At 52.3% G+C, this 23693-nt stretch overlaps 6 protein-coding genes across 6 annotated transcripts; 2 read left to right on the top strand and 4 right to left on the bottom strand.

Moving 5' to 3' along the window:
* Positions 1-460: 460 nt before the first annotated feature.
* Positions 461-2328, bottom strand: POX_d04850 (1,3-beta-glucanosyltransferase gel2; the record flags this gene model as incomplete). The annotated part of the gene is made up of 4 exons (XM_050113708.1): positions 461-1684; positions 1811-1910; positions 2091-2221; positions 2320-2328. The coding sequence occupies 4 exons, from the start codon at positions 2326-2328 to the stop codon at positions 461-463; spliced, it is 1464 nt and encodes a 487-aa protein (XP_049968659.1).
* Positions 2329-3988: 1660 nt separating this feature from the next.
* Positions 3989-4758, bottom strand: POX_d04849 (Mitochondrial import receptor subunit tom20; the record flags this gene model as incomplete). Its single annotated transcript, XM_050113707.1, has 3 exons — positions 3989-4206; positions 4295-4540; positions 4701-4758. 3 exons carry the CDS (start codon positions 4756-4758, stop codon positions 3989-3991), a joined length of 522 nt encoding a protein of 173 aa, XP_049968658.1.
* A 766-nt stretch (positions 4759-5524) lies between these two features.
* POX_d04848 (Exocyst complex component exo84) lies at positions 5525-7711 on the top strand (the record flags this gene model as incomplete). The annotated part of the gene is made up of 3 exons (XM_050113706.1): positions 5525-5918; positions 5993-7271; positions 7336-7711. 3 exons carry the CDS (start codon positions 5525-5527, stop codon positions 7709-7711), a joined length of 2049 nt encoding a protein of 682 aa, XP_049968657.1.
* Positions 7712-8241: 530 nt separating this feature from the next.
* Positions 8242-10518, bottom strand: POX_d04847 (uncharacterized protein; the record flags this gene model as incomplete). The annotated part of the gene is made up of 2 exons (XM_050113705.1): positions 8242-9725; positions 9795-10518. 2 exons carry the CDS (start codon positions 10516-10518, stop codon positions 8242-8244), a joined length of 2208 nt encoding a protein of 735 aa, XP_049968656.1.
* Positions 10519-11325: 807 nt separating this feature from the next.
* Positions 11326-13071, top strand: POX_d04846 (Malonate--CoA ligase ACSF3; the record flags this gene model as incomplete). The annotated part of the gene is made up of 3 exons (XM_050113704.1): positions 11326-11608; positions 11687-12819; positions 12907-13071. 3 exons carry the CDS (start codon positions 11326-11328, stop codon positions 13069-13071), a joined length of 1581 nt encoding a protein of 526 aa, XP_049968655.1.
* A 1161-nt stretch (positions 13072-14232) lies between these two features.
* On the bottom strand, positions 14233-21111 carry POX_d04845 (Protein pyrABCN; the record flags this gene model as incomplete). The annotated part of the gene is made up of 3 exons (XM_050113703.1): positions 14233-14289; positions 14350-20336; positions 20403-21111. The coding sequence occupies 3 exons, from the start codon at positions 21109-21111 to the stop codon at positions 14233-14235; spliced, it is 6753 nt and encodes a 2250-aa protein (XP_049968654.1).
* Positions 21112-23693: the final 2582 nt, after the last annotated feature.

The following is a 23693-nucleotide window of genomic DNA, read 5'->3' as shown; positions in this document are numbered from 1 at the left end:
TTTTTCTTAATAAAGCTGGCATTGAAAAGTGAGAGGTATTTGGCAACCTGTCGGACAACTTCAGAGGGTCCAGTCATACGAAATGATGTATACCGGTTTGTTGAATGTGGATTAAATAAAAGTACGGTGTCAAGAAGAAAAAGAACGGAATCATATTCCTTGAGTAGAAAGACTGCTGGATGAAGAGAAGAGTATTTGGCCGTTGAAACACCAGACGAACGAGGCGCAGGCATAGAGAGCAGTGTCACAACGCCGCTTCATTTCAGAAAGGGGAGGAAGAGCGGGGAAGCGAGAATAATAAACAATGTAAAACAATGTAAAAGGGTCTGTACAGAATCGAAATGCAGGTAGGGTTCCAGATCTCATTTGATCACCCAACACCAATGATGAGTGAAGACTTTGTACGGCGCAGCAGCAACGCAAAATCACACGTCACACGTCACGCAAACAGGCCAATTATTTACAAAAGGGAGGCAAGCAGCATGAAGAAACCGCTCACACCACCGAGGGCGACCGCCGGGGCACCGTTCAAGGAAGATGCGGCATTGGTCTTGGTTGATGCACCCGAGGACGACGAAGCGATTGCGGTGCCGGTGGAGGTACCGGAGGTAGAAGATGAGGAGGAATCGTCGTTGGAAGGGGAGGGAGTATTGACCGCGTCGCTGGCGAGGACCTTGAGCTCAACGTTGCTGATCTCCTTGCCGTTGTGATTCACCACCTTCTGGGGGATTTTGCCACCGGTGACCGAAACCAGAGCGCCCACTGGCTTGTTGGGCAGACCGTTTTTGATGTAGTCCGACACCTTGGAGGGAGCCTCGGGCAGATTCCAGGCGTTGTAGAAGGTGGAGTTGCTGATCAGCGACGGGTCGCAAGTGGGCGGGGTGACGCTTGTCTGGGTGCTATTGCTGGTCGTGATGCGGCTGATGTCGAGCTTGTTGAACTGCTTCTGCAGGTTGTCGAAGTCGATCAGGGTGGTGACGCTACCGTCATCGTCAATCTTGACCAGGCCGTACTCGTTCTCTTCCTGGGTCCACTCGTAAACCAGACCGCCGGAGAATGCCTGGGTCATTTCCTCGCCATACAGAGCCTGCACCTCGGTAAAGATACGAGGCTTCACCTCGTTGCAGCCATACTCGGAGAAGAAGACAGGCAGAGTAGCGTTGGAGAAGTCCTGGGTCAGAACATCGAACCCGCTGGACTTGTACGAGGCATCACCGCACCAGGAGTAGGAGTTCAGCCCGAAGAAGTCGGCGCGCGAGCTGGTGGAGTTCTTCATCTCGCATTCAAAGTAGTTGGATGTGTCCATCAGGATATCGCGGACATCTGCTGCCGAGTAGCCGACGGGAATGGCACGATCGCTCTGCTTGGCGATGTAATCCTTCATGTCACGGATGACGGCCCGCACGTAAGCAGGGGCCAAGCGAGTGGCGTCCTCGTTGATGACTTCGTTTCCAGCAAAGAAGCCCAGAGTGTTGTCGAAGGCCTTGAAGGCCTCGATCACACCAAAGACCTGGTGGTAGTAGTCATTGGTGTAGGTGGTCCAGGGAGCGGTGCGGTCCAGGTAGCCATTGGTGAGGGGCGAGTTCACATCGAGGATCATATAGATACCCGCCGCATTGAAGATGGAGGCGCACTTGTTGTGGTCAAGAGTGGGCTCCAGGTTATACACACGGATGGTGTTAATCTGTGTTTTGAAAAGTAGCAATCAGCGGGGCCAATCTTCCTGGTCGATGTCATGGGTCTAGTTTTTTTTTTCTTATTCATTCTAGACTCTAAGGAAGTCGATGGGTGGTGGGAGAGGGCGCCTTACACCAAGACGCTGCATGAGGGCCGCATCGCGCATGCAAACATCACCATCGCTCAAGGGATCGCTATCCTTGCTGAAACCCGAGGAGCCACCGGGCTGGTAACTGTGGCGAAAGTTAGTGTCATGATCTGCATACCATATCCGACAGCCTCGTGGGCCTCCAGCACGGGTGCGCAGGTAGAAAAGGGGGGAAAGAAGTTGGCGCCTCTAGAGGCCACTGAGAGGATGGGCAAAGATGAAAAAAGAGGCGGAAGAGTGCAGAAGAAAAAGAACATGATCTTACTCGACACCAAGAATCTGGAAACGGTCGCCAGTCTTGGAGTTCACAAAGTCCTTGCCCTGGACCTTGAGTGGGGTGACTGCGGCGGCGGAGCCAGCCAGGGCACAAATGGCTGTCAACAGACGAGAGGTTGACTGAATTGTGCTCGTTCATGGGTTAGCAATCGCACACTATCGGAGTTTTCGTCTCGGGGCTGGGGTTGCAGGGTGAACTGAATGGAGATGTGGCTTACGGTAACCATCTTGAGAGGTTTGGGGAGGGTGAAGACTTGGTGAGTGAACGAGCGACGGAGCAGTGTGCGCAGGGTAAGCGAGTGGCAGGCGATGTAAAATCGACCAAAAGAAAAGAGCGCAGCACGCAAAAATGCGAAAGGAAAGAGGATGAAAAGAAAAAGATAAAGGGAAGGTGCCAACTGCCGTATCCAGCGGGAAAGAGAGGAAATGAAAATTGGAACCCAACTAGACAGGCACGGGGGATGAGCAGGTGGAGCAGAAGCCAAGACACCCAGAAGAACCTGATCACCCAGTCTGCAAGACGGTTTTCCAGCCTGGGTACCAGTACTAACTAATAGTGAGTACTGACGGTACCTGTGGTGGTACCACGACATCTTCACGCCGATAGTATGGAGCACTCGCTATGTCCATTGTACATTGTCCAATCCCCTATCACCGTCAGGACAGCGAAGGAAACCATCCAGGGCCGGTCAGCATGACCGACATCTATTCAAAATAACAGGAGGTTCGCCCCAGCGCTAGTTTCACATTGAGCTGTGGGTACCTGGGAGGGTAATGAAAGTACGTCTCGCGGCTGGGTTGGTGTCTATGTGAATCAGGTACCACGGGTACTCCCCTAAGTACTACAATATTTTAATAACGGGCCATAGTGAAACCTTTCCACTTCAAGATCATCTTCATCGGGGCCAAGGAATCAAAGAGACCAATGGAACCCATGGAGCTCATGGAACCAATGAAACGAAGAATCATCGCGGGTGTGAATAAATGGAGAGACCTGGCCAATGAGTGGAGCAGATGGGGGGACCCATTTGCTGATAACGAGTGATCGCATACGCTATGATGGAAGAGCGAACATGGGAACGGTGGATAAGAGACTCAAGGCAGAGCACAGACGCATCATTGCTCGACTCAACCCTGATTTTCCAAGACACCCTGGGATGTCCAACGGATCCTGTGATACTGTGGAACATCAACCACACGAGAGCACTGCATAAATACATATGCGCTTCTACGTACATCATCACAGGTTTGGTTCATTACAGTACACGGATCTTGGAAATCACAAAGTTTTCATTTGCTCTAAAAATACAAGCCATATATCCATTGCGCTCTTCGCTTTTTTAACCTCCCGTGAGGCCAAATGGAGAGGAGGGGGGAAACAAATAAGAAAAGATAAAAAAAAGAGGCCATGCAGAGCAGCCGTCAAATCCCGATCAGAAATCATCAATATAAAAGACGGGCATTAAGCAAATGCCCCCCAGACATGCAGAACCCCCAGCGTGCGCAAAAATTTATGTCGCCCAGGCGTCCCCAAGGTCGACGATTCAGGCCAGCATCCAATAGACGTACACAAGTGAGAAGAGGTAGCAACAAGGGACGCGGGAAAGAAATGGGGGGCTGAAGATGGAGACAGAGGGAGAGGGAGCACAACAAAGTCATGAATCTGGCCCAAGGAAAAGACAGCAGAGGATCCGGGAGAGGAAGAAGAACGACGAGACAGGTGACACAGGGCAATTATTACAGACAAGAGGAACCGCAGGGAAGGTCTTCAGGGTCATCAACGAGCCCAGCGCAGTCTTGCGGTGATGGTAGTCCGCTGAGACCGAACGATGCCGAAGGGACCCCAACACCAAAGAGTTCATGCTCCAGAAAGATGGACGAGACATTTTACTCGACACCGTGGTTGTCAGCGCTGCTGACGGACCCCTCACCACCGGTGAATGAACCACCGAGGTTGAGGCTCGTGTCCATCGCAACCATCTCAGCAAGAATCTCCAAGCACTCCTTAGGAACGGTCTTATCGTAAATAGAGATCAGGTCCTTGGGCTGGGGGTACACCTTGAGGGCCTTGTAGAAGGCGAGGGCAGCCTCGACGTTGTCGGAGCCTGTGGAAGGGGCCACAAGAGCAAAGGTCAGCAACGTGCATTCATCAAAAATTCATCTCTCACCACCACCAGGTTTGATATCACATACCCTCTGCACACAGACCCTCACCCTTCGCGACCTGGTTCATGAAGTAGGACTCCTTCTCCTCCAAGTCGGCAGGGAAGCCCTCCTCCTTGGCGCGTTGCACAGCCTGCTTGATCGCATCACGACGAGCAGCACCGTGAGCCTCTTGCTCTTCCTTGACAGCCTTGGCAAGCTTGCGGTTGTTGCGCTTCAAGGACTTGCGGAACTCGGGGTCGGTCTGTCGCTTGTGATCAAAGTACACGGCATAGGCTGTGGGGGGGGGGGGGAAACAATCACGCAAGTCAGCCATCAGAGCACAAGAAACAAGTGTGTCAAGAGAGCACATGATGTGATCATTTTGGATTGTTTTTCTTTCGCTATCGGCTGATGGACGGCGACGGTGATGGATGAATGGTATAGAGATCCTTACCGAGCAGGCCGGTGATGATTGTGCCGGCCGAGGCCGCAACCAGAACTGATGTGCGCATTATGAAGTGGTGGGAGTATTATAAGGTGCAATGCGGTAGATGCGCAACGAAAGTCAAGAAAAGTTGGCACCGAGGGAAGGATGCGATGATGAGAAGCGAACCGGAACGTGAACGAGAACTCAACGTGAAGCTGTCTCGGCAGTGTTTGGGACGACAAATTTGAGAGGAGGATTTACGTTCTTCCGTCGGGTTCATTCGACCGGCAGTGTCATCATCACACACACGTTGCGCTGTCCCTCCGGCTCCAAGCAAGTTTAGTTCTTTCAAGTAGGCTGGTAAAGAAGGGCAACCTATCTCATGAATGATTCCATTCTGTGTGAAAATGAAGGTAGGAGAAACCATGAATCGTTTATCAAGTCCGTGTGATATCATCACATAAATGCCTGCGAGGATCTCCCCCGGCCTGTCAAATTTGGTAATCAACCAGCAATCATCGACTCAGACGGCCATTGAAAGCAAGAACATCTGGCCTGTTGGGCATCTTCTCGGAGAAAATAAACACCCTGATCCTTTTTGCAGTGCTTGTAAATTGTGTTCACACCATCATGATGAACATGTTCAAACGCTCAGTCGAAGGAATGCTATACCTCACCATTGCGCGCTATTCCTCTTTCGGCTGTCTGGAGCTCTGCCACTCTGATCCGACGGAACTACGGGAGCGATACCTTACGGATAACGTCTCCTCCACTCTGGCGATCTTGGACAACTCGCGAGTCCCCGCGCCCGACCGACCTCAAAGGGATCTGATTCCCTGGAATAATCCATCATGGAAGGCCGTGGCTTGACTCTTCGGAGTAAGAACCGCCGGCCAAGGCCTCAGATCAGTGCGCCGCAGCCCATCTCCGGCCCCTTGCCCCCGAACACACGAGCGCCCGATGCTCCCCAGGGATCGGTGCCCGCAGGTCGTGAGCGTGCTCCTCAGAGCGAAGCCACGTCGGATCTGGTGAAGCGTCGCTACTCAACTCGGTTCAATGCTGCTCCAGAATTCGACGCGGGTGCCCCCCCGGTCCCAGCTCTCCCATCGCAACCGACCGGTGGCTATGGTGGGCTGGGAGGCCCAACGGGAGATTTAAATCAGCCGCTTCCGGTCGATGGTGTGTCTGTACCTCTCAAGGTGGATATGAACGCACTTCGAGATCCCAGTCTCCCGGTCGACCGATGTACGTCGTGAAGTATAGTTGAGTAAGGTCAATGCAATGAAGTACAATATCAGGCTAACTGTCCCTCGCCGCAGACGTGGCCAATCTCCTCGCAAATGCGTCCGAAGAGGAAATCCAGAAGTATCAAGAAAACCTTCGCAAGGTCAAAAACAGGACCTCTACCGATTTGCAACAGAATGTCTACCAAAACCGCACCCAATTCATTAAGATCAGTAAAGAGGCCGAGAAGCTCAAGGACGAAATGCGGACGCTACGCACCCTGATGTCCGAGCTGACCACGGCCTTGGGACAGACCTCAGTGGGTAACACACCCAACCCGATGTCTCCAGCAGATGAAGTGTTCCCCAAGCGTAACGCAAACCGCAGCTCCGTTGCCAACTTGGAAAGCATGTGGAGCGTCCAGTTGCAAACTCTATGGAAAACGGTAGAGGGATCGCAGAAATTCTTGCCGGCAGTCCCCGGGCGGCACATTGTATTGGAAACGGGCCACTGGGCCGAGCTGGACTCGGCGACGTGGAAGCCGAAACGGCCGGTTCACATTGTGCTATTAAATGACCATCTACTTGTGGCGGCAAAGAAGCGGAAACGCGTCGACCAGAACCAACCGAATCATCGAGGCCCGCTACCGACGAAGCTGGTGGCGGAGGAGTGTTGGCCGCTCCAGGACATTGATATGATCGATTTGGCTGCCAATCTCGGGACGGGGGCGGCTCGAGAGGAAGCGTTGGATCGGGGGATCGGCAATGCGATCAGTATACGGGTGGGTTCCAAGCCATTCACATACCGGCAAGACAAGCGGGACACATCGACGAAAAACGAATTGCTCGCCACTTTTCGTAAGACGGTTGAAGATTTGCGCCGAACCTTGCGGAGTGAGACGGAGGCCGCGAGTAAGCCTCATGATGCTTACGGTTATCTGGCCGGGCGCCATCTATCACACTTAAAGAAACTGGAGCCCAATGAATTGACGGATGGCCCGCGTGACAAGCCCGACTTACGGATCGATGTCGACGGCAAACAGCAGAATCTACGCTGGGTAGAAGGACAGGTGGATGAGCTGGACATTGACATTGCTCTGCAAAACTTCGAGGCGGCAGTGTCGAGCATTGAGCGGCTGCGGAAGCTTGCCAAGGGCTTGAAGGGCAACGCAATCGCTCAAGAAGTGATCAATGTCAAAATTGATGGACGAGCGACGCGTCTGGCGGGCACTCTCTCTCGATCCTTGGTCGACACGCATTCTTTCCCAGGTGCCACAAAGACCAAAATCACTTGGCTCAGCCGCCTCGGCTTTGAAGATCCAGCGCGTGAGACATATTTGAAGGCCCGGACTGATGTGATCTCTCAACGAATCCGGTTTGTGCATCCCATCTGCAGATTCTCTACGTGTGTTCTCAATGCTAATGGTCGACTTTGACAGGGCTTGCGTCTTCGAGGGCGACCTTCCTCTTTATATCTTCCAAATATCATTTGTGTATTTCACGTTGATCAAGAATACCATCGGTATCTATCAACAGTGCTTCCCTAGTGTGATGACAAGCTCTTGCATCCGCTGGGCTAAGTCACACTTGGATGGATTTAATGCGTTGCTGAGCCGTCAGCTCAGTAGTGTGCAGCGAGGTACCTCGGTCTGGGACAAATGTCTCGATATTGTGCATGAACACGCGGCTCTTTTGACCGAAGTAGGCGTTGATTTCACCGATCTGGTCGCCCAGGGCCTGGATGAGCACAATGATGATGGTTCTCGGACCGTTCAGCCGGGTCAATTGGCCTCATCCCAGGCACCTACGAGTTGACAGATACTCTCGGCCCGCAGTATAGCGCATAGCTCAGAGCAATCCAAATCTTTATTTGCTACAGCTTACTCCAAAATCATACATACCCTATCTGCCCTCGGCCTAGCCCGATTTTTGATCCGGATGCTCGTACATTATGTTGTAGATACCTGACGTGTCAAATTCAGTTGCGCTCGCTTTCGTTAAGTACCCAGACGTACACGGTCAAAGCTAGGCCTCAAGCTTGAAATGAGGGACCAACTCAAGGAAGTCGGTAGCACATGTTCATCATATCACTTCAGTTGTTTTTGCGAATGAGGTATCGGCTGAGGCAGTAGTAGGTATACAAGCAAAGACATACACTGATCCGCGGCTTTCATGCTTCCATACTACTATTACGGAGAAGATGCTGCGGGCGGATTGGTAGGTATGGCACTTCAATCCATCATATTGTATACGACCGGTCCAAAGTCCACTGGTATTGTACAGATCTATATTTATATTTCTTCCTCCCCAAACTTTCTTTTTACAATAGGCACCCCGCTGATATCTCATATCGTACAGTATCCGAATCTTTCAAAGTCATCGTGGGCGATAGATTTGGTTTCCCCAAACACAGCCGTCTTATCGCTGATCGCCGGGAATTCGTTTGCAGGGGACCAAACTTGATCCCAGATCTTGGAATCGCTTAAGACACTGGTATTTTTCAACATGCCGGTACGGAAATCGACCGATTCAGAGCCCGCGCCTGATTCGGAGGGTAGACGCATAAAGTATCGAACGCTGTCGGGGATTTCCTCTTTGACGTGACTGATCAGGACCAATGCCTGCTCATCTGAGAGACCATGCAGCCGTGTGGGGATGCCGCGCGGGATATGGTGGCCTAGTTTCTCTTCCCCCATTTCGAGGAAGTGCAGGCACTTATCTCTCTGGGACGCTGTGAGACCCGAGAAAGGTTCGTCGAGAATGACAACGTCGGGCTTATGGATCAGAGCACGGAGGAACAGGACAATTCGCTGCTGTGCAGTCGTCAGCTGACCGAAGGTGACGTGGTCGGCGTATTCCACTTGGTATTCCAAGGGGTTATAGAAATCCGAGGTGGGTTTTCGCAGCCTGCGACTTCCTTCTGGCTCAAGTCTCGGCAATAACGAATTGTCGACTGAGACCACGGAGGTCGCATCCTCATTGGCTGCATTAGGGTCGAGTTCTTCTTTGAAGGCTCGAAGAGCCGCGCTGACATCGAGATCTTTCTCGTAATCCAGCTTAGGCTTGGACAGAAAGGTTTCCGCAAAGGCTGACTCAAGGGCCTCGCGGATTGTCAACTGTCGCGGGAAGAAGGCATGAATCTCAGGTGATGAATGGCCAAGACGGGCTTGCAATTCAAAAATCGAGATGCCGGGTTGGCCTGCTTCAGGGAGACGAGATCGGCCAAACATTTTGATCGGTTGAGAATAAGTTTGAGGGTGATCGGACGTAATAAGGGAGAGCAAAGTCGTCTTTCCAGAGCCATTGGCCCCCAGGATGGCCCATCGTTGGCCGCGACGTACTCGCCAGTGGAGGCCCGAGCCAACTTTATTATGAAGTTGTTGCTGCCAATCACCGAGGACAACCTTGTCTCCGTATTGAACGCGAACCCCATCCATTTCGATCAGAGCTTCTCCCCCTATCGACGCTGGGCCTTGCGCGTAAGACTTGCGTGAATGGTCCAGGGAGAAGTCATAGAGCAGCTGCTCGTCAAGATTGCCCGATTCTAGATGGGCGCGGAACTCTAGCAGTCGATCCTTTTTCTCCGCGTCCTTGGGAGTTCTGTGGCCCTTGAGAGGCATTTTTTGCCAAGCTTGGAGCATGGCTGTGATTTCCGGCTTGGTTCCCTGTTGCAGAATTTGCTGACTCTTGCCTACCAATACAACATGGGAGATCCAGTCCGGCACATGATCCTGCGGACGAAGCGCCAGCACCAGCCGAGGGGACTGCTTCTCTGCCAGTCGATGGAGCAGATTGGAAATGCTGCGGGTTGTGGCAGGGTCCAATCCCACTATATGACGTCCTGGTCAGTCATTCAAGTCTATCATACGGCCCAAAAAAAGTTCGAGATCAGACTAACTGAAAGGCTCGTCGAGAAGCAGGAGCTCGGGTTTCTCGAGAAGGGCTCTGGCGATGCGTGTCCGTCGCGTTTGCCCATTGCTCAGATTCGCAACCGGCATCGCAAGTAGATTTTCAAGGTGCAAATCGGAAATCACTTCCTGCAATAATTTTTCATCCTTCAATGTGCCATTCTCTTCTCCCTCTGGAGGATTCAAAGATGTCTGCCCACGAAGATACTGTTCCACTGACCAATCGGTCTCCTCTCGGAAGCTTTCGTAGCGAGCACTCAAGTAGGCACCGCGCGTTCCCCCGATCGCACCGGAACCCTCGCCGCTAAAACCAATATACTGGATGGCATTTCCAACAATTCGAAGCCGAGGATCCTTTGCGGCTATCTCGTCGGAGAGCAGATAGGGATATGATCGGGCGGTTGGTGGAACTGCGATGTGTTTGCCGCGGAAAATGTCGAGCAGATCTGTGCGCCCGGAGGGACCAACTACTGCCCAATGTTGAAGGGCTGACTTCTTCTTGTCTGAAGGGGAATTGGCATCGGATGGCAAGGTGAAAGTCAGGTTGGGGAACAGAGAATGATTGGTCGTGACGTTGTCTTCGGTCGGATATTGCTTGTAGAATGTCCCATTTTCAATATGAATCAGTGGTGGTGATGTTGATGATGTAAAGCGCACTGCACGGAGACCAGCAGGACGCAGCAAGCGTGCCCGTAGGTACGTCCGAGCCAACATTGTTGAGAAGCGCAAGATGATGCGACGCAATCTCCAAGCATTCGGGCCTGAGAAGCTCCGAAAAGGCCTTCCGTCATCGGAGATTCGGGGTTAAGCACTGTCACGTGCCACGTTGATGTTTCGTCCATGGAGACATCAACTTGAAAACCAGCATCTTAGGGGTTATGATCTTCTATAGTTTGCCCGGTGAGAGTCTCAGTGATCTATCTTCTGCTCCCAACTGTATTGAAATGCTCACAAAGGTTTGGTGTTTTCTGGGCACGTGAGAGAATCTATTCGATCGGCTCGAACGCTTGTTGAAGAACTGATTCCGCAGCTCTGGTGCTCGATTTCAAGACAACAGGCCAGCAGGTGCCTCTTCCCTCTAATTCTTTTCTGCAAAGAAGGTCATGGTAATGTAGGTTACCATTGGATCACGACGAAGTAGTGCAAATCTTGGTCTCTCTCTCACCAACACCATCGCAGAGACCTGTTCTTGTATCTCTTCAGATCGATGGCTTCTTTTTCTCGGAGCTACTCCAGACCGATCGGCATCTACAAATAGCCACCGATTGACTCCACCTCGGCCCCCTCCGCCTCTTTTTGGCCGGTTGGAGCATTCGAATTCCGATCAGATCGACCGTTCGCAGTTCGTCAAACTCCCGAGGCGACATTCTTTTGCCTTCATCTGAGCTTAGACTCAGTTCTGTAGAGGACTTCCGGCGCTTGATCATTCATTTTAATCATTCGAGTTTGCGTAGGCGACCTCGAGAGCCTCAGATACCGTCAATATCCCTTGACACACTCAAACAGCCTCCCGCCCCCGCAATGCCTGTCCCTTCATTGCCCCTATTCGTTGCGGCGCGGCAGATTGCCATAGATGATCCTGAGAATATCGCAATCATTGATGTCTCCAAGAATCAATCTTTCACATTCACCCAACTTCTCGAAGATGCCGCTATACTGAGGAAACGCATCATAGAGACCCTTGGGACGACGTCATTGGGAGACCTGGAGGAGCAGCGAGTGGCCTTTCTGTGTCCGGCCGGATATGACTACGTCGCCACGAGTTGGGCTGTCTGGGCGGCTGGCGGGGTGTGTGTGCCACTTTGTAAGCCAATTGCTCTACATGAATGATGGCTCATTTCATTTCGCATGATACGTATACTCATCGTGCACCTTGATCCAGGTACATCCCATCCGGTCAAGGAGCTCTTGTATACTCTTCACGATTCAGATCCATCTCTGATCATCATCCACCCGACCTTTGAGAAGATCGCATCAAAATTACGTGAGGCATTATCTTCTCCAGTTCCATTCATGGGACTCGACCCATTGACCCAGAATGAGAATGCCTCATTGCCGTCTTTCACGCCACCTTTCCCACTTGAACGGCGAGCCTTGATAATCTACACCAGTGGAACAACCTCGAATCCCAAAGGCTGCGTGACAACCCACGAGAACATCACCTTCCAGGCCAGTTGCCTCGTCAAGGCTTGGGATTATCGGTCTAGTGATCATCTCATCCATGTCCTGCCGCTGCACCACGTGCATGGTATCATTAATGGACTCACAGCCAGTCTGCTCAGCGGGACGACAGTGGAGATGCACCTCAAATTCGAGCCAAAGGCCATCTGGGAGCGTTGGCAAAATGGCGGGACGTCGACTATGTTCATGGCTGTCCCCACAATCTATTCCCGACTTAACGATTACTTCGATACCCACATTCGAGGAACAGAGAACGAACAAGCCGCGCGTGCCGGCGCACGGGCTCTCAGATTGGTCGTCAGCGGATCGGCAGCCCTACCGACGCCAATAAAAGCCAAATTTGAGGACATCACCGGCCAGGTTCTCCTCGAGCGGTACGGAATGACGGAAATCGGGATGGCGATCAGCTGCGGCCTGGATCTTGATAAACGGATTGACGGTAGCGTAGGCTGGCCATTACCCGGAGTGCAGGTCCGACTGACGGACAAGGAGACCGGGCAAATCATCGATGGAGTCAATGAAGATGGCATGATTGAAGTCAAAGGGAAGAATGTTTTCCGAGAATACTGGAGGAAACCGACAGCGACCGCCGCCGAATTCACAGAGGACGGATGGTTCAAGACCGGCGATTGTGCTTTGCGCGACTCGAGCGGCGCATACTATATTCAAGGCCGTGCCAGTGTAGATATTATCAAGTCCGGAGGCTACAAGGTTTCCGCCTTGCAGGTTGAGCGAGCGATGCTCGCATTGAATCAGATTCAAGAGGTGGCGGTTGTGGGGTTGAAAGATCAGGAATGGGGGGAGCGAGTGGCGGCGATCGTCAAGTTTCGTGAAGTAAGTTCAGGCTGCGGGCGATTGTTCTCTTCTTCGAGTGCTCTGCAGATGAGACTCTTCATATTTTCGTCACTGACATTGCAGCAGGGCGCCGAAATGGACCTACCATCCATCCGCGCAGAGCTCAAGAAAGAGCTAGCGGCTTATAAAGTGCCCACGGTTCTGAAATGTGTGGACACGATTGCGCGCAACGCCATGGGCAAGGTCAACAAGAAAGCACTAGTGCAGGAATACTGGCCGGCTCAAGCTTGAAATGGGCCTTCTTCGGATATTGAAGATGGAAGACAAGTACTACTCTGTCCATAGGACATCCATGATAGTACGGATCGATCCTACTGTGCTTCCCAGCAGAGGCAACAGGTGGAAGTGATTCAAGGAGTCTCTCAATTGAATGCAGACAGGGCTTCTTGCAGATCATGTCCATTCTTGCCAATGAACAGGCAAGAATGAACGGGGCAGTCCTTTCCAATCTGTACATTTTGTTGATGAGATCTGGAACAGTACCGGATACAGAAGTATGTGTGCCCATGACTTCATTAATGTCGGTCCCGAATGCCCAGCTGCCACTTAGTGCGGCATCGGTTCTGGTCGACTGCAACTGGAGATGAATGCTACTTGGTAGCCAGATACCCAATTTATCGTAGTCATTCCCACAGCTAGTCAACTATAAGCAATTTAGCGGCCGTCTGGGGACCTCGCCAATCTGCGTGGGCGTGAATAAGGTATAATATGATCGAGAATGGACCGTGGTCACGTTGATTTGATTGATGTCATATCTGCTCCGCGCCCGCGCCTGGAGGAAAAATCCCCAAATCCACCATAAAAAGGCGAAAAGTCAGAAGTCGTGGGGTATAAGGACCTGCATCCAGCTGGTCTTGTGTCAACGCCGATTTTTTTGGTCAAGAGACCAGCTCAAGCCAAAAGTCCATCCATCATGAACCACAGAAAACGCCAGAAAAAGGACAACCAGTCCTCCCGTTCCCAACCCATGCCAAATTCCTCCCAAAATCACCCAAAACGGAAGAGAGAAAAAAAAGAAAATGCAAAAAACACCAAAAACACGCACGCCACGCAACCAAAAAAACGAACAAAAAACACACAAAACGTAGACATCACACACGACACATAACACACATAACACATAACGTAAATCTCTGAAAATCACCTAACATACAGAGATATACATAGCACGGAGGCCATCAAATTCGAAAAACGAAGGGTGTCTAATCTTTACATCTCAAAACGTTCTATCGAGGTAGCTGCACCTACGAAAAGACAGAACGGACAAAAGAACTTTTGAAGAAACAAGTGGCAAAGGACCCAACGCAGGTCATCCGGAAAGAATCATCGAAATAGAACGCGCTCACAAACCCCTCAGGCTCAGAAATGGTGAAGAAGAATGGTCGGGAGTATTTACTGAGCCAGGACCAGGGCGAGCAGCGCCATTCGGCAGTACAAGCCATAACGCATCTGTGATTCAATTGTCAGCAAGCTCCGAGCATATGAGAGGGGTAGGGGGGTGGATCGTACCTGGCGGAAGTAGGCGGCCCGCTGATCGAAATCAACCTCCTCGGCAATCTCGGCGTTGCGAGGCAAGGGGTGCAGGACGACCATGTGGCTCTTGGCATGCTTCAGCAGAGCATTGTCAATGATGAAGCTGTTCTTCAGGCGGTCGTACTGCGCAAGATCCGCGAAGCGTTCTTTCTGCACCCGAGTAGAGTACAGGACGTCAGAGCGGGCGACGACCTCGGGAGTCAACTCCTCGAATTCGCCAACCAGCTGACCAGAGGCCACGATCTGCTGGCGAATCTCCTCAGGCAGCGCCAACTCCTTGGGTGAAACAAGCTGAATGCGAACATCGTAGAACTGGAGCAGCTTGATCAAGGAGTGCACAGGACGACCGTACTTGAGATCACCAGTGAAGGTAATGGTCAACCCAGTAACAGTTCCAAGCTCTTCACGAATGGTGAACAGATCCAAGAAAGCCTGGGTAGGGTGTTCGAGAGAACCGTTACCTCCATTGATGACAGGCACCTGAGAGAACTTGGCTGCAACGTTGGTGCTGGTGGGCTCGGGATGGCGGAGGACAACAGCATCGGCGTAGCAACCAAGGGTTCGGAGAGTGTCTTGAAGAGTCTCACCCTTCTGGGTGGATGAATGCTCAGTCGCAATTGGGATGGTTCGACCACCCAGACGCTGCATAGCGGCATCAAAGGACGCAGAAGTGCGAGTGGAGGGCTCGTAGAAGAGAGTGGCGAGAACACGACCCCTGAGGATGTCAAGAACGCCATGGCGCTGCACTCCCAAGCGCATCTCTTGGGCAACGGTGAACAGCAGATGCAGGTCGGAGCGAGTGAACTGGTTCACAGACAAGACGTGCTTACCGCGGAACTGAGACCGCGCGAGCATCTCCGACAGCGCGGAAGACACCTGCGAGGGTGCAGCGTAGAGAGGCGGTCCGAGCTCGCCGACTGCAGGAACGGCCGCATCCAAGGCGCGCGCACGAGCGTGGCGGTTGGGGGTAGTATGGCGATCTAAGCCACTCTCCGGACGCACCATAGGAGTGGTGGGCTTGTGCACAGGCGAGGAGGGAATAATGCGGTGGGTAGACATGTCGGCACCCTTGACCGCGTCCTTGGTGAGAGTACCGTCGAGGCACGAGGTCTTGCCCTGGAAAACAACACGCTGAACAGAGCCACGCATCATTTTGCCGTTGAAGGGAGACCAGGTGCCGTTAGGACTCTGGAAGACGTAAGGACGATCAATCTCAATCTCAAGAGAAGAGTCCGCCTGATCATGAAGCTCAAAGATCTTCTTGGGGTTGTCGTGAAGACGAGCAGTGACATCCTCAACCGTCAAACGGCCGTCAGCAACGGCGCTGAAGAGGAGGGGAAGCGACTCAGCGATGCCAACTTCAGGCGAAGCCTCCTTGTCGGCAAGCTGGTAGGGGATACTGCCGATGGAGAAGACATCAATCGTGCTCAAGTGACTCCACAAGGCCTTCTGGTCCTCGGCGGATGGCAGAGCGTTGCAAGCAGGGAAATCGTCTTGAGACAGGAAGAGAGAGAAGATGGAGACATCGCAAGTCACCATAAGGCCCTTCTCCTTGCTGAGGGCGATCAGGTTGATATCCTCCTTGGACGTGACACTCATGACGTGAATATTGCGGCTGTGAAGGCTAGCCAACAGAAGGATCGACGCCAAATCAGTACCCTTTGCGTCGGTGATCAGGGGCTTGCTCGAGGGCCAGACACCGAAATGCTTGGTCACGGTGGCAACCTTGTTGATATTGCCAGACAGGTGGTTGAAGGGGATGAACAGGGAGCCCACCTCCCCGGTCACCTGGATAATCTGGTCGGAGTTATCGGCAGTAGCAGCCACGGACAGGTTGAAATCACAGTATGAGTGATCCTGAGCGTTCTGTTGCACAATCTTCAAGTCGCTGGCCTCGGTGATTGAGGCATCAACACCAACGGGCATCACCCGAACCATGCTGAAACCAGCGGCGACAGAGGCCTTGGTGACCTTTTCAAAGTCCTTGGAGCCAAGAGTGGTGAGATCAGGCACAAAGGCAGCAATGTTGATCAGACCGGGCAGAACAACAGTGCGGTGGCTTGTCTGGAAGTCACTGGTCTGAATGTTCAGCGGGTAGTGGCGAGCGATAGCCTCAATCAGAATCTTGGCATTCTTGACGTTGGTCACCAAGGGTGTCTGGTAATCCACTGCCATACGACGAGTACGGTAACCCTTGGACATGTAGTTTGCTGGGCGGCGGAATCGGTTGCTGGAAGGCAAGTTGATGTACAGATCGATCAGGTTGTTGGACAAATGCTGAGTCAAGGAGTATTCAGACTTGATGTCGTCCTCCTCGCCCGGCAAGATCTCGAGGTACTTCACAGGGACTCCGTGCTCCTTCAAGAAGTCAGCCGTACCGGCAGTGGCGAACAAGTTGTAGTCAAGCTGGTGCAACTTCTGGATGGAAGGCAACATTTCCAACTTCTCCTTGTATCCACCAATAGAGAAAAGGATGTTGCGCTTGGGCAATTTGAAGCCAGTAGACAGGAGCGCCTTGAGGTAGGCTTCGTACTTGTCGCGACCAAAAGAAGCAACTTCACCAGTGGAAGCCATCTCGACACCGAGGACTGGATCCGCACCGGACAGGCGAGAAAATGAGAACTGTGGGACCTTGACACCAACGTAGTCCTTCGGAACATTGATGGGAGGATATTCCTGGAAAGGAATATTGATCATGGCCTTGGTAGCCATCTCAATCAAGTCGACACCCATGACCTTGGAGACGAAGGGGAACGATCGCGAGGCGCGGACATTACACTCAATGACCTTGATATCGTTATCCTTGGCAATGAATTGAATGTTGTAAGGACCGGTCACGTTGAGGGCATTGCCGATCTTGCGAGTCGCCTCCTCGATACGACGGACAGTCTCAGGGCTCAAGTCCTGGGGAGGCAGAATCAAAGTAGCGTCACCCGAGTGAACACCAGCGTTCTCGACGTGTTCCGAGATGAAATGACCCACCATGACACCGTTGCGGGCAACAGCATCCATTTCGATCTCCTTGGCATTCTCAATGTACTTGGTGATGACAACTGGATGTTCGCGGGAGACATCTGCCGCCTGGTTCAAGTAATTGGCCAGGTCATGCTCCGAATAGACAGTGTTCATGGCCGCGCCGGAGAGCACGTATGAGGGCCGGACAAGCACAGGGTAGCCGACCTTGTCACAGAAGGCACGCGCCTCCTCAATGCTGGTCAACTCCTTCCAAGCAGGCTGGTCAACACCGATGCGGTCCAGCATGCGGGAGAACTTGTAACGGTTCTCAGCGCTGTCAATCATCTCAGGGGAAGTACCCAGGATATTGACATTCAAGCGGTGCAGGGGAAGTGCGATGTTGTTAGGGGTTTGACCACCCATGGAGATGACCACGCCGCTCGACGTCTCAAGCTGATAGATGTCGAGGACAGTCTCCAGGTTGATGTTTTCGAAGTAAAGGCGATCCGCTTCATCGTAATCGGTACTGACAGTTTCCGGATTGTAGTTGACCATGATAGTCTTGTGACCCTGCTGACGAAGTGTGCGGATGGTCCGCACGGAACACCAGTCAAACTCAACAGAGGAACCGATGCGGTAGACACCTGAGCCCAAGACCATGATTCCATGGTCATCGAAAGTCAAGTCATGCTCAGAAGCGTTGTAGGTGAGGTACAGGTAATTTGTCACGGCCGGGAACTCGGCGGCAACTGTATCTATCTGCTTGACGATAGGCGTAATTCCAGCCTCGACACGCTTGCGTCGAACAGCAAGCTCATTGGAGCTCAGGAACTTCGCGAGCTGTCGGTCGGAGAAACCGAGCTGCTTAGCTTGACGGATCATAGCGATGGGCACAGTTGAGGCGTTGAAGGTAGACATCGACTTGCCGAAGTTGCTCAGACCCTTGAGACGAGTGAGGAACCACTTGTCGATCTTAGTCAACTTCCAGATATCGTCAACACTGTAGCCAGCAGCCATAGCGTTGGCGATAGCGAACAAGCGCTGGTCAGAGGGGGTCTGGAGTTCGGCCTCGAGGGACATAAGAGCATTCGTCTCGTTAAAGCCAAGGTTATTGTAATCGACCGACCGGATAGCCTTTTGAATAGCTTCTTCGAATGTTCGACCAATGCTCATGACCTCTCCGACAGACTTCATCGATGAACCAAGCTGAGTAGAGACACGAGTGAACTTCTTCAGATCCCATCGGGGAATCTTGACCACGCAGTAATCGAGAGAAGGTTCGAAGCAAGCGCAAGTGGACTTGGTAACGGAATTCTTAATCTCGTTCAGAGGAATACCCAAACCAAGCTTGGCCGCAATGAAAGCGAGAGGGTAACCGGTAGCCTTGGAGGCCAAGGCGGAGGAACGTGACAGACGGGCATTGACCTCGATAATGCAGTACTCCTTCGAGAAGGGATTCAGGGCATACTGGATATTGCACTCACCGACAACACCAAGGTGTCGAATGACATTGACAGCGGTTGTGCGCAGCATGTTGTAGTCCTCATCGGACAAGGTTTGGGAAGGAGCGACGACAATCGAGTCACCAGTGTGGATACCGAGGGGGTCGAAGTTCTCCATGTTGCAGACTGTGATGCAGTTGTCCTGAGCATCGCGCACAACTTCGTACTCAATTTCCTTCCATCCCTTCATACTCCGCTCAATCAGGACCTGGGGGCTAACGGCAAGCGCCTTGGTGCAAAGCTCCTTCAATTCATCCATGTTCTCGGCGAAACCACTGCCAAGACCACCGAGGGCGTAGGCAGCACGGACAATGACGGGGAAGCCAATGTCGCCAACGACTCGAAGCGACTCTTCCAGAGTGGAAGCAGAGGCCGACTTGGCACACTTTTCGTTGATCGAGTCCATACTGCGAGCGAAGAGCTCACGGTCCTCAGTGGTAATGATGGTGTCAATGGGGGTACCGAGCACCTTGACACCAAGACCCTCGAACTCATCCTTGAGCTGGATACCGACCTGGAGGGCAGTCTGTCCACCGAAGGTAACATAGATTGCATCCGGACGCTCGTGCTTAATGACTTTGCGAACGAAGTCGGCATTGACAGGAAGGAAGTAGACCTTGTCAGCAAGACCCTTGGAGGTCTGGATGGTGGCAATGTTAGGGTTGATGAGAATTGTGTAGATGCCTTCTTCCTTCAAGGCTTTGATAGCCTGACTGCCAGAGTAGTCGAACTCTCCGGCTTGACCAATGCTGAGACCACCACTGCCGAGCACAAGGACCTTCTTCACGTGGACACGAGGAGCAGCCTTGATGTTGTCTGCCTTCAGACCACCAGGGAACTCCACCGGCTTCGACAAAGCATCGGGGGAGTCAATGGTCTTCATGATGGTCTTGATAAAGACGTCGAAGAGGTATTCAGTGTCACGAGGACCGGGGGTGCTCTCGGGGTGGAACTGAACACTGAAGAAGGGGCGTGAAGTGTGGCGAATACCCTCGTTACTGGCATCGTTCGCATTGACGAACAACTCCTCCCAGCCCTCTGGAAGACTAGAGGCATCCACAGCATAACCATGGTTTTGAGAAGTAATGTGACACTTGCCAGAGATCATGCTGGTGCAAGGGATATTGTGACCGCGGTTACCAAACTTCATCTTCAATGTGGTAGCACCGACGGAGCGAGCGATCAACTGGTGACCCAGACAGATACCGAAGACGGGAGTGCGCGCATCCTTCAATGTCCTGGCCAAGTTGTTGATGGTTGTGTTGAGGGTTGCGGGATCACCAGGGCCGTTGGAGACAAAGAGACCGTCGTAGTCCTTGCCAGCCAATGTAGGGAAATCGTAGTCCCAAGGCACCACCATGACCTCGACGCCTCGGTTAAGCAGGCAGCGCAGCTGGTTATATTTCATACCAACGTCCAAGCACAGCACGCGGACGGGTCGGCCCGAGGGATGCTTGAGAGCAACACTGGCGGGAGGGCTCCAGAGCTTCGGCTCACGGATAGAAACTGTCCAGATCGTGCCGTCAGTATTTCGAGATCAACTCGACATGGAGGTTTGGGGAAATCTCTTACCCTCAGCCACGAGGTTCTTCTTGTTGGGATCGACCCACTCGATCTGCTCAAAGTGTGACTTCCAATCTTCACCCATGACACCCTCAGCGACGCCATTGGCCTCACTAGCCTTCTGCAGTAGCATACGGCCAAGCATGCTACCCTTTTGACGGATGCGCTTAGTCAAAGCACGAGTGTCCACACCATGCATGGCAGGCACACCCTGCTCCTTGAGCCACTGGCCAAGCGAGGACTCGGCCAGGAAGTGAGAGAAGTCCTCACCGGCGTACGTTGCAACAACCAACGCAGCAACGTGGATCTCACTCGACTCAAAATAGGTGGGCAGTTGCAGCAGCTCGTCGATCTGCTCCCGCGAGGGCACACCATAGTTACCCACCAGGGGGAAGGTGATCACCAGAATCTGACCCCGGTATGAGGGGTCAGTGATTGACTCGGGATAGCCAACCATACCCGTCTGGAAGACCAGTTCACCGGACACGCTCTTCTCCGCACCAAAGTTGTAACCCTGGTAAATGGTGCCATCCTCGAGCTCCAGAGCAACAAGACGATCCGTGCCACCCCGGACCGGAATGGACGCCGGGGCAATCACGGCACCGTGAGCAGCGTCCATTGTCGCAGCAATGTCTGTGGCGGGGTTATAGCCCACCACACCACCAGATGTTGGGCTGGTGGGTAAAGCAGAATCCTGCAAGGACGCTGACTGGGACATTGCAATTGGTGAGAAAGAAGAGAATGAATGGGATATGGTTGAGGGACGAGTCCTCTCGCGGACGATTGCAGACGAGTTCGCAATCACTCAATCACAGCATCCACCGAAAAGAAGAACAATGTTTTTTGGAGGGGAAGTCTGGGGATTGGGAATATCTGCTTTTTCAGAGAGGGACAATTATTACTCTCAACCAATTGAGGTTTGGAGGCGGGGGGTATATAGGAAGAAGAGAGGATGGGAAGAGATCTCAGCTGCAAGAGCTGGGGAAATAAAGGAAGGAAAAGAAATTGCACGAGCCGATGGCAGAATAAAATTTTCGTCGCCGTGCTCGGCCGGGGTCCACTCCACATCAATTGCAACCATTGGTGAGTCATCTTCACCGCCTCAAAAAATTTCGCAAACCGACGTTCGTTACGCTTGCGGGGTGCCGAGTCGGGTGGAAGAGCGCCTGTCCATTTGCGTCGACGCCATTAGGATTCTCGATGCACTTCATTGGAATTGTTCAGTGTGTCCATCTGGGGATGGTTGGTAAAACTCAATTGCACTACTTTTCTGCCATCGGCACTATTACCTGCATGAAAATTCTGTCGAGCAAAATGACTGACGATCGAAGGGCAGGAGAGCGTTCACTCGCAGTCCGACTCGTCTATACGTCTACCCCTCATTAACTTTTCTTTTGTCCGGTCAAAACCTCCCCGGTGAAGGAACTCCGACTTCAGGACTGCCGGCGGTGAGCGAGAAGGTCCTGGAAGGCGCGAATCGAACTCCGTCCACGAGAATGTACCGCTTCTGAGTCACTGTACTGACTAAGTTGACTCTCTGCGCTCGAATCTCTAGTACTCAGTACGTAATTTCTAGTATATGCATTAGGTACTTTTGCTCCATACTAATGTAGGTACTAGACGATAGACTAGGTCACAATTATGGCCATTGTATCAGCCGCCACTGATCGCGATCGCATTCGACAGCAATTCTTTGGATTTCTCCAGGAACCTCAGTCCGGATCCTGATCCAGAATCTACCCGAGAGTGTTCCTCTCCCTGTAGGCACACCGGACCAGTAATCTTACTTGAACCTGAAATTTTCATCAAGGAAAACAGGTGGAAGGTCTCAGTATCCATTGAAGGGCCTGGCGAGTGACCACGGGGGTAAAGGTTCCAGCGGTCAGCCGATCCCAGAGGAAGCGCGAGTCCCACCTCTCTTGAAAAGTTCCATCAGACGCGCGATGACGACAGGGCACTGGTCATCCCGGCGACCAAGCGGTACTTGCAGGGACTTGCATCTGGAGCGGTCTTTGTCAAGTGACGAATGGAGAGTGGTGATTCTTATTTGTGGTGGGGCGGGAGGTGCAGGAGGGGCTCCAGAGTCGGGTCAACAGTAAGATGACTGGACAATCGCACCGTGCACTGGACCTCGACCGGATATATACTTAATCCTGAGTTATTTGAGGTGAAAGAGGTACAAGTGATACTGGAGTTGCAGGACATCCTTGAAAGAACCAGTAGTACATCCATTGATCTGTGTCAAATACAAGCTATGTAGGTATTGGATGTCCTGTGACCTACAGAAATATTCTACGACAGGTGGGAATATGTAGATTGGTACGTTGGACGGGCATCCTTTGCTTGCTGCCGGGCATGGATGGAATGCTACCCTCAATTCAGGATCGCCTGGACTATCATGGATAGGAAGGTCCAAATCAGCCCTCAGCTTCCAGTCACCGGGAGACCAAATAAAAAGTCAGTAGTCAGGACCAGGTAGCCTGGTACTTCATCCATGTCCATTTCGCCACAGCTGCCGACGCATTTTCAGCTTCTGGAAGGGGACAGGGCAACCTGGCCTTAGCACAGTGATGGATGGAGGTAGATATGTATGTTCAAGGAAGATCAATAATAGCATGGAATTGGTGCATGATGAAATGTGGAGGTAGGTGACTCCATCAGAGTATCCGTGGACTCGAGAAGTTCGCTATTTACGACGAAGATTCCCATGCAGAGGTCAAGCGTACTACACCTACCCAGTCGTAAATACTCCCACGATTGTGTATGTGTGTGAAAGAGGCAACCTTTGAGCTTCGACGGGCGCGGGGCTGAACCGGTTGGACCTGGAAGCCAGTCCCGACCGAGCTGCCTCTGAGGACCTTCAAAAGACCCAGAAATTTGATATCCGTACGCAAAAGGGAAAAGGCACAACACCTATGAGTTGACAGGTATTCCATCCTTTCTTTTGAACTTGGGATAAACATCTACATAACCGCTCGACCAGAAGAGGAACGAATCCCAGCTAGACCGACCATCCTGCACGGGCGCGCAAGGTAGAGATGGGCGCATGATCAATCGCGCCATCTTCGGTGGCGCACCCATTTGATGCATTATTGGACTTCCCCAACCTTACCAGTGGTTAGTTTCCATAATTTCTGGTAATTCACTCTCCAGCCCGGATCCGTGGTTTTTGGGCGATCTGAAACACGTCCATCATAGTGACTGCCCGGTGCTTGTGCTCTGGCTTTTCTAATAGCACGTCCATTCCTGTGGCCCACTTTTGGAAACCAACGGACCAAACAGACAGACTCCGTCGATTAA

The sequence above is a fragment of the Penicillium oxalicum genome, chromosome IV (genome assembly GCF_001723175.1).
Source record: "Penicillium oxalicum strain HP7-1 chromosome IV, whole genome shotgun sequence".
NCBI classification, from domain to species: Eukaryota; Fungi; Ascomycota; class Eurotiomycetes; order Eurotiales; family Aspergillaceae; genus Penicillium; species Penicillium oxalicum.
This window is presented reverse-complemented; position numbering and strand designations above follow the sequence as displayed.